The sequence below is a fragment of the Lathamus discolor genome, chromosome 2 (assembly GCF_037157495.1).
Source record: "Lathamus discolor isolate bLatDis1 chromosome 2, bLatDis1.hap1, whole genome shotgun sequence".
Taxonomy (NCBI): domain Eukaryota; kingdom Metazoa; phylum Chordata; class Aves; order Psittaciformes; family Psittacidae; genus Lathamus; species Lathamus discolor.
The window spans coordinates 156,300,159-156,318,082 of NC_088885.1; the positions used below are offsets into that span (position 1 = coordinate 156,300,159).

Here is a 17,924-nt window from a genome sequence, read left to right on the forward strand (position 1 = left end):
AGAAATTGTAACATAAGGAGGAAAATTAGAATAAAGGTAGTAGGACTACAGATTTCACAACAGTTAGATGCTGATTAACAGTGGACAACAAAAGGGGTAAAGAACAAAAGCAACCAAGCAATGGAGAACTTTTAATACTGCCCATCACTGGAAACAAGACTGAATGAGTAGTCATACTGTAAAGGTAAGGTGCCGAGTCAGAAGGAAAAAGGTTGTGGGGCAAACAGGCTGAAACTCCCACTAACTGACAGAAAAAGATACACTTGCTATGAATGATTCTGTGAGACTAATATAATAGAGTGATACACAATGAGAAATCAGACAAGGGGGCATGGAGACTGCAGGCATGAGTATATGTTAATAATAAAACAAAACATCTTAAAATATTAAACAATGCTTTGAATTATTAAAATAAAACCAGAACAGTTTCTTCTTCTGATAAAGTAATAACTATTCCCACACTCTAGAAAGCTCACAGATGAGACTGGAAAACAAGAACAATCTAGGCTGGAAGGAAATGCTAAAGGTCCTCCTGCCCAGCTCACTGATCAAAACAAGGCCAGCTTTGATAGTAGTTTAGGTTTTTCACTGCTCAAGTTCTCTAGGTGAAGATCCCATGCTCTCTCCAGGCAATCAGTTCTAGTGTATGATGACCCTCATGACTGGAAAAAAGGGAATTTTCTATTAGGAAAGTTTTTCATTGCTGCAGAAACTCTGACTCTTACACTGAGCACCTCCAGTAAGAGTGATTCCATTTTCACTACACTTTCCCATTTTGGGATCAAGGAAAGCAATAGGAATTAGTCCAGTATTATTCTCCTCTACAAACTTAGCAGATGTAGCTCTCAAACCTGACATCATGTGTCATACATTCCAGCCTGCCAATCATAGCATCATAGAATCACAGAATCATAGAATAGTTAGGGTTGGAACGGGCATTAAGATCATCCAGTTCCAAACCCCCTGCCATGGGCAAGGACACCTCACACTAAATCATGTCACTCAAGGCTTCGTCCAACCTGGCCTTGAACACCGCCAGGGATGGAGCATTCACAACTTCCCTGGGCAACCCATTCCAGTGCCTCACCACCCTCACAGTAAAGAACTTCTTCTTTATATCCAATCTAAACTTCCCCTGTTTAAGTTTTAACCCATTACCCCTTGTCCTGTCACTACAGTCCCAAATGAAGAGTCCCTCCCAAGCATCCCTACAGGCCCACTTCAGACACTGGCAGCTGCTCTGAGGTCTCCATGCAGCCTTCTCTTCTCCAGGCTGAACAGCCCCAACTTCCTCAGCCTGTCTTCATACGGGAGGTGCTCCAGTCCCTGATCATCCTCGTGGCCTCCTCTGGACTTGTTCCAGCAGTTCCATGTCCTTTTTATGTTGAGGACACCAGAACTGCACACAATGCTCCAGGTGAGGTCTCACAAGAGCAGAGTAGAGGGGCAGGATCACCTCCTTCGACCTGCTGGTCACACTCCTTTTGATGCAGCCCAGTTATACAGTGTAACATCTTGGTAACATTGGTGGACTGTCAGTATTTCTATTGTACAGGGAGCTCAAAACTGGCATTGGTTCTAAAGGCGTTGTCTCTCACATGCCAAATTGAGGGGTATAATTACTTTCCTCAACTTGCTGGCTACAGTCTTGCTACCACAGAAAAATCAAGCAAAATCAACTCATTTCTACCAATGAGCTGACACAAGCACACAGCAGAATTTCTCAAAGCACTCTATTTATGGAGCACTGACTAAAGAGTTACGTTAATCACTTCAATTATTTGTATCTAGTTTGCATGCCTGCTTCATCCTCTGCTTACCAATGAAACCAGAATATTAATTCAAAGACAGAACTTGATCACGCTAACAGTAAGAAGTATTGACGCTACTACAATTAATTTGCTCAGGGAATGGATGGAATGCACAACTATGCAAATAACTATTCTGAGTTCTTAAGTGTGTGTAAGCACTCATAAGAAATTTTCTCATTAAGAAATTAAGAAATTACCCAAACACAAAGTTTTTTAAATATATAATTACATCATTACTTACACAATAGAAATTAGACCAGAAGTCAAAACGTTCTTAAATAAATTCATTCCTATATAGAGTCCTTTCTTCTGATGCAGAGCTTTAAAACTGCTTTTTCTATTCATTCCTAACAATTTGGAATACTTCTGTGAGGGTTAGAGAAAATGCTGCTGAAGAAAACAGAGTGTCAGCTTCCAAGAATGAACTGTATTATGCTGGAAGTACAACCTTTGGGCATGTTCATTTCCCACAGAAAACCACTTTATTATATGTGCCATATTACGAGTAATTTGAGTCAAATTGTTTGACTAGCCACTGAAGTAGACCTATCAATAAAGCAAGCAAACAAAAATGCTGAGCAAATAAGCACATGCTGATTCACTTAGAGAAACACAGAATCAACTAAGCTGGAAAAGACCTTCAAGATTATCAAATCGAGCATTTACTTCAGCACTGCCAAGGCCACCACTAACCCATCTCACTGAGGGACTCATCTACAAGGTTTGTGAACAGCTCTATGGACAGTGATTCCACAACTGCCCTGGGCAGCCTGTTCCAGTGCCCGAGCACCCTCTCGCTGAAGATATTTTTCCTAGTATCCAAACTAAACCTCCCCTGGCGTAGCTTGAGGCCGTTTCCTCTTGTCCTGTCACTTGTTACTTGGGAGAAGAGACTGACCCCACCTCACTCCATCCTCCTGTCAGGCAGTTGTAGAAAGCGATAACGTCCCCCTGAGCCTTCTCTTCTCTTACCTAACAATAGGCTCTAAGAGACAGGGTTTATTTTTTAAAGTTATATTAAAGGTAAATATTTAACAAAAAGGACAACACTGGATTAGGACCAAGTGAAAATTAAGTTGCTCTGGTAGTTGGATGACTTTTTACCTTTAAATTAGTTGGCATAAAGAGGATTTTCAAACTACAGAGGCAAATATATACTAATTATTAGGTTTGGAAATATAATTATTACTTGAAAACCAGTATATATAAATTACGAAGCACGAGTTCTAGTCAGTGCAGAAAGGTACAGAATTGATTTATGGATCAGTAACAGTAAAGCATTTAAACACTGAGTGGCAGAGATTTTAATTTCAATACCTCATCACCAACAAATATGAGAAAATTGACAGTACTGCACTGTTCAACTGAGGTTATACTGAGGTAAATGGTTCTTTTAAACTATTTTAGAAAAGTCCATACGAGAATTATTTTCCAGAAAACTATCAGCAAGTAGAGATTTGGAAAGACACTTACCATGTTTTCTACTCGAAGCTCAAAAGGCATAGGGTTGTACACCATCAACTGAACTTCACATACATCTCCCTGGACCCACTGGAACTCTATATGAAATTATTATAAAATTAATGCATGAATTAACCTAATCACGGTGTCATAAAAAATCATCATCAGCTGAGCTGTCAGATTGCTGTATTATCCTGTGTTTTAAATTAACATCTCCATATAATCTTCACAATCCAAGTCCTGTTCATGTGCACTGAGGGATACAAGGTATAAACCCCAAAGAAAGCAGTGGGGTAAATAACAGTAATAGTGGTCTAAAAACCCAGCATTACATTGCAAAATTAACTCAGGCATCCATTCAAAGCAGTATTTACACATATCCTTAAACACTTGAAGTCTTATGTACTTGGAGTTAGGTACAGAGTACACATTACCTTGGATATTTAACTCAGATAAGCAGCAACTACCTGAGGAATGAACACAACAGGAAGAAGGAAATTGAAAATAACTGGAACAAATCTTCATATAGACACAGCTGATGATACAGAGTAAATAAAAGATCATTCTACATTCAGAAGGAAACAACTACTCACCAGCAAGATGCTACCTTAGTTTTCTCCTATTAATTTTCTTTGGGAAATACTAACTAGTGCTGTGGGAGGAGAAGATGACACTAAGATCTATGGATACAGATTTTCTGAGGTTGACAAAATGGGAGACTTAAGCAATAAGAAATTAGGTAACTTGTGAAAATACTTAGGAAAGACAATGAACAAAAATAGATCCGGTAATAAGATCAACTGAAAGTACACATTTCACAACAAGAGACAGAGGTTCTACTTTAAAGACACTTCACCCTGCTAAGTTCCAAATTTGTGTGGTTTTTTTGATTTAAAGAGGCGAGAAGTTTATGGAAGTGTTGGCAGCAGGAGGGATGCAAGTTTTAAGGAACTGTACAATGCAGGCAGATTATTTTACACCAGCACTTCATAACCTTTTCAGCCCACAAGGTCTTGTCTGCCTTCCATATTTCTCACAGTTAACCACACGCACCTGACATTCAGGCTTAAACCTGAATGTGATGAGATCCTGCCTACAAACTGAGGACCTGCAGTCCAAATAAACAAAGGTGGTTTAACTGGTTTGGTTAAATAAATCATGACTATAAGCTAATCTATAACATTTGTGGATTAACCTTTACTAGTTTACTCAATTTTAACATATGTTACTAACTCTTTTTACTAGGATATTTGAAAGTGTCCAGTAAAAAATACATATATATATCATTAAGACTCTAATTCACAGTTGAAACCATCTGTACCTTAATTGTACATTCACAACCATTTACTACCTGATTACATTTTGCAAGCAATATTAGAGAGCTCCAGGGAGATGTACTTAATGCAAATGTTTAACTGCAATTAATGCTAGTGGAAATTAAAAACATACATTCTAAGCTTTAACAGGTCCTATTACTATGAAAGCTGAAAAGCAAAACTGGATTAAAACAAAACACTCAAAAGCACAATTCTAAGGGGTGTTCTGTAAATTTCTTTTTATTTAACTGCTTATTAGTGTCCACAATGTCCTATGCATTCTGCAGTCCCCAAAAGAATCATCTACTCCTCAAAAGAGGTATAGTACAGAGCTTCAAAGGGATCTAAGCACCAAAGCCCCATTACGCTTGACTGAATCAACATAAGCACGTGTAGCAACCAAAGGAGGCACTTCAGTCCTTCTAAATCAATTTCTACACTGTAAGAACTACCACATGATTGGGATGTTTTTCCTGAAAACACTTTCATCAATATAACTGTAAAAAGTGATTCTAGAAAATGAGAAGAATATGTTGGAAACTATTGATTTCGTTGAAGTATTAAACACAAACCACTGATTTGTCTGGTACTTTTATCTGCCTCTCCTTCCAAAAAGAAAGGATTCTAGGATCATTTAAATTTTACAGGTATGACCCCTGGAATATACTCCCTGGCAGCACAAGTGATTTTCTTCTCTGCCTTGCCAATCAGATACAGGGGTGCAGGCAGAAGTCAACCCATCATGCAGATCAATACCTGGCTTCAGGGCTTGTATTGTCACTGGGGCCTTGGTTTCTATGATCATGGCAAGTCCTTCAACAAATACAGCCTAATGGGGAGAGACAGGATTCACTACCAAGAAGAGCAGGAGAACCTTCACTAGGGGCTTGGCTGACTTGCCAGTCTTGCTTTAAACTAATGAACTTGGGAGGGTAGTGTCCAAAGATGTGACAACTGCAATGGCCTGCACCTGCAATGACATAACCAAAGAGCCCAGTACATGCCAGGATCCCTAGATGGCTGAGAAGCAACTTTGTTGAATGGATCTGGGGATCCTGGTGGACAACAAGCTGAACAGGAGCCACCACTGCTGCAGCAACAAAGGTGAATTGGATCCTGGGCTGCATTTCCAGGGGCATTGCTAGCAGAGATTTGATCTCCCTACTCTACTCAGTCATTGTCAGGCCACACCTGGAGTACTGAGTCCAGTTCTGGTCCGCACAGTTCAAGACAGACGTGGACAGAACCCAGCGGAGTGCCACAAAAATGATCAAGAGGATGCTGAAACAACCCCATGAGGAAAGACTGAAGGAGTTAGGTCTCTACTCCCTAGAGAAGAGAACGCTCAGGGGGAACTTGTCAATATCCCAGTACTTACAGGCTTGCTACAAACAGGATAGAGGCTCTCTTCACAAGGAAACAGAGAAGGCAAGGTGGAATGAGTACAAGCTGCACCAAGAGAGGTTTCATCTAATAGTAAGAGAATTTTTTTACAGTGAGAATGATCACTCAGTGGAACAACCTCCCCAGAGATGTGCTACGAGTCCACATTATTAGAGCTTTTCAAGATGCAGCTAGACAGGGTGCTAGATTATCTTGTCTGGGCTTCCTTTCCCATGAAATGTTGAGATCTCACTAGTTACCTCCAATCTCCTTTCCAGAAGATGTAGCTACCCTAGGCAAAAGACATCAGGGCAATGCTACAGAATTGCTTCCCTGGGGGAAAAGTTTTTGAAAGCAAAGGTAAAACGAGGTTATGTGGTCCTAGGTAAAGAGCTACATTTATAGCATCTAATATAGGTATAACATTAGCTGCCAGATTTACTAATGGAACTACATTATGCATTCTTTCTGCTTTAGACTATCAGCATTTTAAAAGAACAAAGAAAAATTTATATCAGAATCAGCAGGTTTATTTCTTATGACAAGCATACAATTAAAGCAATTTAACCAGAAAATAATTATCCCATTTATTGTTTCCAAACAGAAAAGCTTTTCAAGCTGAAAACATTTCCTCAAGACTTCCTAAAGAATTTTGTTTTGCTTTGGTTTGTCAGCAGTACTTGATTTCCTTTGCTCTAACACTAATTTAACCAAAATATGGCTTACATACTTCCATGTAAGAAAAACACTGTTCATTTGTTAACAGCATTGCTTTTCATTAAATACATGCAATTAAAATATTCTCATTAGTTTCAAAGTCCATTAAATTTCCCATCTCCTTTCAAAGGAAGTATCTGATTCTATTTTGTACATTCCTTTGTTTGCAAAACTTTGAACGAAACATTAAAGGCTTTTAAAAGTGAACACGCTGTGTATGTACTTCAAAAGACAAATGCTTTACAGGAACACACACAGTTCAGACATCTCCTTAGGCTAAATAAAAACGTAAAAGGAGCTACTGCCCTGTAGAATATAAAACCCCTATGGTACACAGAGCACATACACAAATCCTAACTTGAACCATTTCACAAAATGCAGGTTAAATTATAATAAGATATCAGCTAGATGAATTTTTTTCTCCTGAAAGAGATAAATTGAAAACCAATTTTAAAATCTGAGTGGTCTAACACTGGGATTCCATAGGTGGTGAATGACCTGAGACCAGTTTCCTATGGATTTGCATCTTTCATCCAAGAAACCGGAGCTCATTAATCCTTATTTCCTCAAGTTCATCATGATACCCTTATGGAATCATAGAATCATAGAATAGTTAGGGTTGGAAAGGACCTTAAGATCCAGTTCCAAGTAACTTCATTAGAATTAAGTCATTCCATAAAACTCTACTAATTCTTTTGTTACATATGACACAAATGCAAGTAATAGACAATTTTATTACTAAAGCTACTAGACCATCTCACCCAAGGCTTTGTCCAACCTGGCCTTGAACACTGACAGGGATGAAGCATTCACAACTTCCTTGGGCAACTCATTTCAGTGCCTCACCACCCTCACAGTAAAGAATTTCTTCCTTAAACATCCCCTGCTTAAGTTTGAACACGTTACCCCTTGTACTATCACTACAGTCCCTAATGAAGAGTCCTGCCCAAGCATACTTACAGGCCCCCTTCAGATAAACTGGAAGGCTGCTCTGAGGTCTCCACGCAGCCTTCTCTTCTCCAGCCTGAACAGCCCCAACTTCCTCAGCCTGTCTTCATACGGGAGGTGCTCCAGTCCCCTGATCATCCTCGTGGCCTCCTCTGGACTTGTTCCAACAGTTCCATGTCCTTTTTATGTTGAGGACACCAGAACTGCAGACAACACTCACGTGAGGTCTCACGAGAGCAGAGTAGAGGGGCAGGATCACCTCCTTCGACCTGCTGGTCACGCTCCTTTTGATGCAGCCCAGGATACGGTTGGCTTTCTGGGCTGCGAGCACACACTCCTGGCTCACGTTCATTTTCTCATCGACCAACACCCCCAAATCCTTCTCTGCAGGGCTGCTCTGAATCTCTTCTCTAATAGAGAAGTATTTTTCTCTTATCAGAAAAGGAGAAACACCAGCAATGCATCTATCTCAGGGCACCACACATAACTGGCTAAGCTGGCTACTGCTGAATAGAATGTGTCAGAACTAAGTTTTCCCTGATTTCTCTTCTATGCGAGATGGAAATAAAATGAGTTTATCTCCTCTGAAGATCAATTTGATCATCTCTGAGACTCTATTCCTCTTTTGAATGTGAAGCTGTCTCACAGAAAACAGAACTTTGCTCCTTCAGAACTGTAGGCTAAGAAGCTGATTATTTCCGACACAAGAAAGCAATGTACATATTTGCTTTCCTTGATCAAGGGAGATTTTTTAATTTTACAAAACAATGGAAAATGATGAAAAATATTCTTACCTATTTTCTTACTTCGTTCTTCCCCACGACTGTGTGCAATAATTGGAGAATATATGAAGGGGCTTTTGGTTGACACATTCTGACCAAGTAGACTTTTCACTTTGTGAGGTCGGAGACTGGTTGGGAGGTTCAAGAGCTTCACCGATCTGTTGAGTAAAAATAATTTTATAAAGTTTAATTTATTCTATTTTATAATAGCTGATTGTGTTAAAAATGAACTGATAAATACTAAATGCCACTCTGAACACTGATTAATACACACGAAATAGAAAACATGAAGTAAAGACCTGCATTACAAAAGAAAGTAATACCAACCCAAGCAAACTGAAGACAAAGTTTCAGAAAGCTCTCAGAAAACAAATCCCAAAGGAAACTGTAGAAACCAAAAAAAAAAAAAAAACAAACCTCACCAGAGAGGCGATTCAGGAGCCACATGAATAAGTCTAGCTAAAACGCAAGGAGACTTCTGAAACAAATTAAGAGGCCAAGTGCAAGAATGTCATAAAACCCCAACTTCCTCAACGATTAATTCCTTTCTTCCCCCCTTTACTACATCCACCTCCCACTGGAAAACTTAGCTCTCTGGAATTCCTTGATAATGCCATAAAAAAACAGAGAGATTATAAATGTTACAGTTAAGTTCTCATGTTTTATGAAGTGCTTCAAATACTGTGACAAGAGCACTGGAGCAGTAAGAAAGAAACCTGCCTTTTTCCACTGTAAAGGTCATAGAAACAACTTAAAACTTACTTAAAAAATTATAATATACAATAAAATCACCCAGAAACAGGTTGCCCAGAGAAGCTGCCCCATCCCTGTAACTGTTCTAGGCCAGGCTGGATGGGAGTTGGAGCAACCTGCTCTAGTGGAAGCTGTCTCTGCCTGTGGTAGAGCGTGGAAACTGGATGAGCTTTATGGTCCCTTCGAATCCAAACCATTCCACGATTCTACGATTCTGTAAGTACCTTCACTTTGAAAAGCAGATAAGTATTCTTTATCAAAACAATTCTGTGTCATTTACAGGATGGCGCTGAAGTCATTCACTTGCCAACGCTACAGAATCATAGCTTACTTCAAAACAATGAGCTGTTACTGAGAGCATGAAAAGTCCTCAGCACGGTTATAAAAAGTACAGGCATACAAGAAAACCAAGACAATGAGCTACTGCTGAAAAACAACAAAGCTGCAAGAGTACCACTACAGAGACACGTTATCTCTCCAATATTAAACACCTGAGAAGTTACTAGATAACAGTAAAAGTATGTTGGAACAAGAAATAAATTACATTCATATATTATCTGCTGGTGATAGTGTCTGCATCATAATCAAATGCAAAATAACAGATAGGAGCCTGAAGAATAAAGAGCACTGTGACAGATCCCTGAATAGTTTGTATTTTAAAACCTCTTCTGATAGAATTCTGCTAGAAATTAGAGTGCAACTTAAAGCCAAACAAACGAATAATACTTATTTAGAATCACAGAATCATAGAATAGTTAGGGTTGGAAAGGACCTCAAGATCATCTAGTTCCAACCCCCTGCCATGGGCAGGGACACCTCACACTAAACCATCCCACACAAGGCTTCATCCAACCTGGCCTTGAACACCACCAGGGATGGAGCACTCACAACCTCCCTGGGCAACCCATTCCAGTGTCTCACCACCCTAACAAGAAAGAATTTCCTCCTTATATCCAATCTAAACTTCCCCTGTTTAAGTTTTAACCCGTTACCCCTTGTCCTGTCACTACAGTCCCTGACGAAAAGTCCCTCCCCAGCATTCCTATAGGCCCCCTTCAGATACTGGAAGGCTGCTATTAGGTCCCCACGCAGCCTTCTCTTCTCCAGGCTGAACAGCCCCAACTTCCTCAGCCTGTCTTCATACGGGAGGTGCTCCAGTCCCCTGATCGTTCTCGTGGCCTCCTCTGGACTTGTTCCAGCAGTTCCATGTCCTTTTTATGTTGAGGACACCAGAACTGCACACAATGCTCCAAGTGAGGTCTCACGAGAGCAGAGTAGAGGGGCAGGATCACCTCCTTCGACCTGCTGGTCACGCTCCTTTTGATGCAGCCCAGGATACGGTTGGCTTTCTGGGCTGCGAGCACACACTGCCAGCTCATGGTCATTTTCACATCGACCAGCACCCCCAAGCTTTACCCTTATCCATCAATTCTGTAGCCCCATCATAGAAGGCCACCAAATTGGTCAGGCAGGATTTCCCCTTAGTGAAGCCATGCTGGCTGTCACCAAGCACCTTGTTGTTCTTCATGTGCCTTAGCATGCCATCCAGGAGAATGTGCTCCAAGATTTTACCAGGCATAGAGGTGAGACTGACTGGTCTGTAATTCCCCGGGTCTTCCATTTTCCCCTTCTTGAAAATGGGGGTTATATTTCCCTTTTTCCACTCGTCGGGAACTTCACCTGACTGCCATGATTTTTCAAATACGATGGCCAGTGGCTTAGCAACTTCATTCGCCAGCTCCTTCAGGACCCGCGGATGGATTCCATCAGGTCCCACGGACTTGTGCACGTTCAGATTTTTAAGATGGTCTCGAACCAGATCCTCTCCCACAGTGGGCCCAAGGGCTTCACTCTCACAGTCCCTGCGTCTACCTTCTAAGACCTGGGTGGTGCAGTCAGAGCCTTTGCCAGTGAAGACCGAGGCAAAGAAGTCTTTCAGAACCTCAGCCTTCTCCAAATACTGAGTAGCCAGTTCTCCTGAAAGCTTCCTCAGGGGGCCTATGTTGTCCCTAGTCTGTTTTTTGTTTGCTACGTACCTGTAGAATCCCTTCCTGTTATCCTTAACATCCCTGGCTATGTTTAATTCTAACTGGGCCTTAGCCTTCCTAACCTGGTCCCTAGCTTCCCGGACAACATCCCGGTACTCTACCCAGGCCGCCTGTCCTTGCTTCCATTGTTTATAAGCCTCTTTTTTCCTTTGAATTTTCCTCAGCAGCTCCTTATCCATCCAAGGAGATCTGGCCCTCCTTCCGCACTTCCTTCTAGTTGGGATGCAGCACTCCTGAGCTTGTAGCAGGTGATCCTTGAATATCAACCAATGAAGGAAGCAAACATTAAATTTGATAAAGCACTAATAAAAAGCAATCTTAATTTATAGAGAGAGAAGTGATTCAGCTCATCCATCATTATCATATAAATACTGATAGTATAAATAAGTATTTATATAAGTTTTAATAAGCTTCATCTTAATGCATGACAGTGGAAGGAATATTCTTGAACCACATCAGCTGTACCCTAACAAGTCATACATAGAACATGGCAAATCATTTGATTTCTTTGTGTGAAAAGCTTCAATAATGCACATTTTCTGGTCCCTGGCCCAGCCAGACTGAATCCAAATGAGTGACAATTAGGAATTACAACATAATTTCACCAGCTACCCCAAAAGATCACAATCTTGTATTTGGAAAAAGTTATGTTAACTAAAAATAACTTTGCTTAGAGGTGACATGGAGATAAATAAAAAATGCCAGTCTATGAAGTAGACAAAAGGAAGATAAAAAATGGCCCCGAGTAAACTTAAAGTAGTAACAAAAGTGTAAATTTTTTTCTTCATTTAAGTATATTACTAAGAAAATGAGTTTTAATAACAGGTAAGTTATGAAAATAGGAATAGTGAAATCTTATCTGTTAGAATAGAAAGGCAATAAATTATTCTGGTTTTTGAGAAAATAGCAGATGATGATTTCATACTATGCTATAATGGAATACTTCCCAATCCAACATGCTTTTAATTTAAAAAGCTTCATTGAAAGAAATAAAAATTCATCAAGGAGCTTTCCAGATTGCTCTTAGGATGCTGGAGAGGGCCTCTTCATCAGCGACTGTAGTGATAGGACAAGGGGTGATGGGTTTAAACTGAAACAGGGGAAGTTCAGGTTAGATATAAGGAAGAAGTTCTTTACTGCGAGGGTGGTGAGGCACTGCAATGGGTTGCCCAAGGAAATGATAAATTCTCCATCCCTGGTAGTGTTCAAGGCCAGGCTGGACAGAGCCTCTGGCAACACAGTCTACTGTGAGGCATCCCTGCCCATGGCAAGGGGTTGGAACTGGATGATCTTAAGGTCCTTTCCAACTCAAACCATCCTATGATATGACCAAGCATCTAGTTAAAAGACATGATGCACACCAAAAAATGAAAGACTATAAAGACTATACTTAAATAAACAACAGGTAGACATTACATACTAGGTTGACATGAGTAATGGAATATAAAGGTTTTGCCAAGACATATCTTTTTTATTGCCTATAGGCAAGGGGGAGAAAAAGGTAACAGCATGACTATGTTCCAATTTCACTGTTGCATTTCAGTGTTTGACAGCATTTTGATTAAAAAATCTACATACAAATTAAGTACCCCTATTAAATGGATTAAAAACTAGTAGACCATGAAATGTCAACATTAAACAGAAGTCATCATTGTCAGTAAAAATGTGGATGTTTCTAGAAGGCTCTAGCATGGATTGAATCATAAACTTAGATTATCCAACATTAATCAAAAACACATGTCTACACACTCATAATTTATGCCTCAAATATTAGCATGATTTAGCTGAAAGAGCTCTGCACTCCTGCACCATGGCTATTTTCCAACTAGCTGGACAACTCTACAGCAAGCTACATCTGCTGTGTAGATGTAAATGGAGGCTTTATATATAGACACAACTAGCATTTTGTTGGATTACCAATTTTTATCACTATGGCTTTTCTAGAACTTTCAAAAGACAAGAAAAGGGGGAGGAGAACAGCACAAACAGAAATTCTTCACTGTTAAATACTGCTGATGGTAGGCTCCTCACCTCATGGCAAAACAGTAGCAACTATGTTCAGTGCTCTGAGTGCAGCTAGGTCAGCGCAAGCTAATGGTGTAAATGAAGCACCTGGATGGTGAGCAATTTCTTAAAGTTATGCTTAGGAATAACAAGTAAAGATAATGCGCTTGTCCCTTTCTCTCAGCATACAAACGTATATGCCTCTATGCAAACGTACATAGCATGGGGAATAACCAAGAAGTTAGAGACACGTGCATGCCCTGCAGAGCTTCAATCTTATTGCCATGTTTGGATGGCTCCTATGACGAGTGTTGGAAGGAAGGATACCGTCTCCACAGGAATGACAGGCAGGTGAGACGAGGAGTGAGTGCTGCCCTCTATGTCAGTGATCACCTAGAGTGCATGGAGCTATGCTTTGGGATGGAAAAGGCACCAACCAAAAGCTTATTGGTCAGGGTTAAAAGGAGGGCAAGGACAGACGATGTTATATGGGGGTCTGCTACAGGCCACCCAACCAAGAAGCCAACGGAAAATGAAACAATACAGTCCACACAGGCCAGTAATTCAATTCATCCTAAACAAGACACCTAAATTATGTTAGAAAAACCTGGAAACAGCTACTTTGCCTTGACTGCAAATGTGATCTAGGGTGGTCAAATATGACTAGTTTAGCTCTATACATATTTTGTGAAACTAAATCAACTCCAAGGTTAGCTGATAATAAATTAGTCAACTAACATTCCCACTGTAATACACAGCTTTAGTTCTAACAGTGATGATTTTGGGATCATATGTTCACATTGCATGTTTTCCAACCAAGAAGCCAAAACCAGCTGCAACTCCAAAGTACACACTGCACCACTGGAACACAGTGGAGGCAATGCAAAGCAGGTACCTGTAAAGTCAACCCAGACGCCTTGCCAGCACTAACTGAATATACTGAGGGGACAATGCTGGAAGACGTCAAGAAATATGTACTCTGTGAGTACATATTAAAAGGGGTGGGTGACCCAGATGGTCAGTCAGTACATAGCTTTCTATTTGGCCCAACCAGAAGATAAAACACTCTTGCCAGGACACTAGAAGTGGTGTGACCATTCCGATTTCAGATACAATTCCATCTGCCCACAGACAGCCATATGTTCTGGTCAAAAATGCACCTTAAGCAAGCACCTCAAGCAAGCACCTCCCACACAACATTGTTAGTGTGAACAGGCCTATCATATTAAGTGCACTACAGATAGTTAGACGAGGTCTCTTTCTTCAGTAAAAAGAAATTTATAAGTTAGAACATAGTAACAGAAAGTGGCTATAGGGTAAAACATGCATTTTCATTTCAAGAACTAAGATCTGAAAATCAATATAATTTTAAGTACTTGATTATGCACTTTATTATCTCCTATGTTCTTTCATACTAGAACTTTTGCTTCATGGAATGTTTGATGACATCCGTCTGTGAACTCCAAACTCTCTAAGAACTCTTTTCAGTAACTTCTACTATATCTTTTATGAATAGAAATAATCTCTTCTTCAAAAAAGCCACTTCTTGACAAAGACTTTTTTAGCCTTTTCTTCTGTCATTGATGCCCAGTAGCTGTTTTCTTTCTCTGACTCTAATACTTCATGCTAGGCGTTAACCTAAACACAGTATTATTCATAGGACTGACTGCATGACGTGATTTGGCACCCAGGCACTAAAGGGAACACAGATGCGTAACTGGCCAGTGAAGGTGCCAGTTTCAAAATGCAGCATCTGGAAAGGAACAGCTACAAAAAGCATCAGTTCCAGCTGAGTTCCAAGCTCCACAGACAGAGACAGCATTCAACTTGTGGACTTCCATTATGATCGGTATCTAACTTAAATCTCAGTTGCAGATCTCAGCTGTATCAGAAACTCTTGAATGACAGTTTAAAACAAAAAAAAAGCTACTCTCCTCCTGAAACTAAAGGCCACAGAAAGTATTTTCTGATCAAAGGCTCTATATTCGTCTAGTAACTTATTAAAACAAGCTGACATTTTGACATTTTGCCATGTTACAGTGAGCAACTGCTATAGAAGTCTATATCCTTCCAGGGTCTTTTAAAATGTGACAGGTACCGCGCAGAAGTTAGAGATTGTATTTTTGAGTCTTACCTCACAATAGGCAATTTGGTGAATGGAACAGGAGGCAACTTCAAACCATCTGGAAGAGTAATGTATTCCATCGTACCAGGGCATTTTGCTGTGTAGCTTTCCAAGCTCTGTGTTACATCTTTCTTTTCTAGAAAATAAATTTGTTGAAAATAAAGTTAAAAACCAAATTCTAATATACATGCAACAAAAGGTTAAGATGAAGTTATGACCAGAAGTTTTATTTGGTTTTCTTTTGTATTTATACAAAATAACTCTAATGGAATGCCAACTAATGTTTACATACAATGCTTAGAGATATGCTCTAGAAGCTTTACTGAATGGATCAAATATATCAACCAACCTTAAAAGCAAGAAAGTTTTCTGGCCTTGCCAGGATTTGTAAAGTCTCTGTTTATATCTACTTTTTCTTAGTTTTCATTGTCAAAATAAAAATTCTTGCAATTTATCCAGTAAAGGTAAATACCCAACAAAACTGGCCTCAAGCATATTATAGCTAATAATAACAGCATCGTTATGTGAACAAGCCCTGCTTTGAAACATTAGAGTAGACAATACCAAAGAAGAGAAACAAATTACTTGATGTTAGCTTGTGTTGGAATCATAGAATGGTTTGGGTTGGAAAGGACCTTAAGATCATCCAGTTCCAACCCCCCTGCCATGGGCAGGGACACCTCACACTAAACCATCCCACACAAGGCTTCGTCCAACCTGGCCTTGAACACCGCCAGGGATGGAGCATTCACAACTTCCTTGGGCAACCCATTCCAGTGCCTCACCACCCTTACAGTAAAGAATTTCTTCCTTATATCCAATCTAAACTTCCCCTGTTTACGTTTTAACCCGCTACCCCTTGTCCTATCACTACAGTCCCTAATGAAGAGTCCCTCCCCAGCATGCTTATAGCCCCCTTCAGATACTGGAAGGCTGCTATGAGGTCTGTACGCAGCCTTCTCTTAGGTGTTAAAACTACCTAAATTCTTAAAATACTTCTACTATATTATGCTACTAAATCATAACAACTGGTAGGAAAGCTTTTCTTTGGTTTTGCTTAAAAATACAAGAATGTTCAGACAAACATTATTTATCTTCAATAATGGATAGTAAATGCTTATGAATTTTATCCAACAATCATTTTCAACAATAGATACAAATGCCTCCAGAAAAAAGTGCGTATTGGAAATGTATGGCCTGAACACAAAACTATTTCACGGATGAAATGGGAGCTGGCAAACAGAACCAAGCCTGAGAGTGTGTGTTTAGAGAGAAGGCTGACATAGGTGAAAAGTCTTACATATATTGCATATATTTATGCTTTAAAGTACAGTGAACATTCCTCCACATGATTCTATGTGCTACCAATAAAAAGTAACTATTCAATAACTGAACGGTTTCTAGAAAATACTTCAGAGATCAGAATACTAAAGGATAAAATAGAAAAGTGAAGGGTGATAGCAAATAATGCTTTCCAAAAATACTTCTTAAAAAAGTGTATTAGGTTTATGCAGCAAGGTTTTGGTAGTGAGGGGGGCTGCAAGGGTGGCTTTTGGGAGAAGACACCAGGGGTAGCTCCCTGTCAGAGAGAGCCAGCTCCAGCCAACTCCAAACCAGACCCATCACTGCCCAAAGCTGAGCCCATCAGCTATGCTTGTGGCATGGTTGTGATAACATTTAAGAATCATAGAATCATGAAATGGTTTAGGGTAGAAGGGACCTTAAAGCTCACCCAGTTCCAACCCCCTGCCATGGGCAGGGACACCTTCCACTAGACCAGGTTGCTCCAAGCCGCATCCAAGCTGGCCTTGAGCACTGCCAGGGATGGAGCAGCCACAGCTTCTCTGGGCACACTGTGGCAGGGCATCACCACCCTGGGTAAATGAATGGGTAAAAAGTCCTGCACAGCAGCTGTGAGGGGGAGGACTGAGAAAAATGTGAGAGAAACGCATCCAGTAAACCATGTCACTGCCCCAAACACCTTGAAAGGCACAAACATCCATCAATGTTCGTGCTGCCCACATGAATCCAGCTTAGTCTGTAAGCTTCTAAGGCCATGAGTACTCTTTCAAAGCAAATAAACATTGATTGCAATTGCCTTCACTATGAAATTAATGCCATATATCTGACAAATTTCTTTGCTTCTGCTATGCTTCACTGAACTATCTCTTGAGCCACTCAACTACATTCTATTTGCATGTAGGAAATGTTCCCAAAAAACACATTTCCAGACATACACATACATTCAGATCAGTGTAGCACAGCCAGGAGTTGTGGTTCAAGATTGAGTGTTTTAACAAGATTTTTAGGCTACAGCATTTAGGTTGTTACTTTCCATGTTAGGTGAGCAAGGGCATATAGTACAAGTAGAATCCACTGAAATGGAAAGCTCACAGCTACCAAGAATGATGAAGACAACACTACAGTATGAGCTTAATTCTGCATCAAACTAGAGGTCTGTCATTCTTGAGAACTGGCTTTTATTTCCTAGTGTGAAACACTGTCAATTATTGTGTTCAAAGAAAGAATGCTGCCACCTGCAAAACTAATTTGTTTATAGATTTGAGTCACATTTT

The 17,924-nt window shown here is 40.1% G+C and overlaps 1 protein-coding gene across 8 annotated transcripts in view; it reads right to left on the reverse strand.

Moving 5' to 3' along the window:
* TRAPPC9 (trafficking protein particle complex subunit 9) overlaps positions 1–17,924 on the reverse strand; it is a 600,540-nt gene that overhangs the window by 538,244 nt on the left and 44,372 nt on the right. For all 8 annotated transcript variants that reach the window (XM_065669014.1, XM_065669011.1, XM_065669012.1 and 5 more), the window contains 3 exons: positions 15,358–15,484; positions 8,431–8,576; positions 3,285–3,370 (listed from right to left, as the gene is read on the reverse strand). In XM_065669014.1, coding sequence (XP_065525086.1) covers positions 3,285–3,370; positions 8,431–8,576; positions 15,358–15,484 — 359 coding nt within the window. The remainder of the gene's footprint in view (positions 1–3,284; positions 3,371–8,430; positions 8,577–15,357; positions 15,485–17,924) is intronic.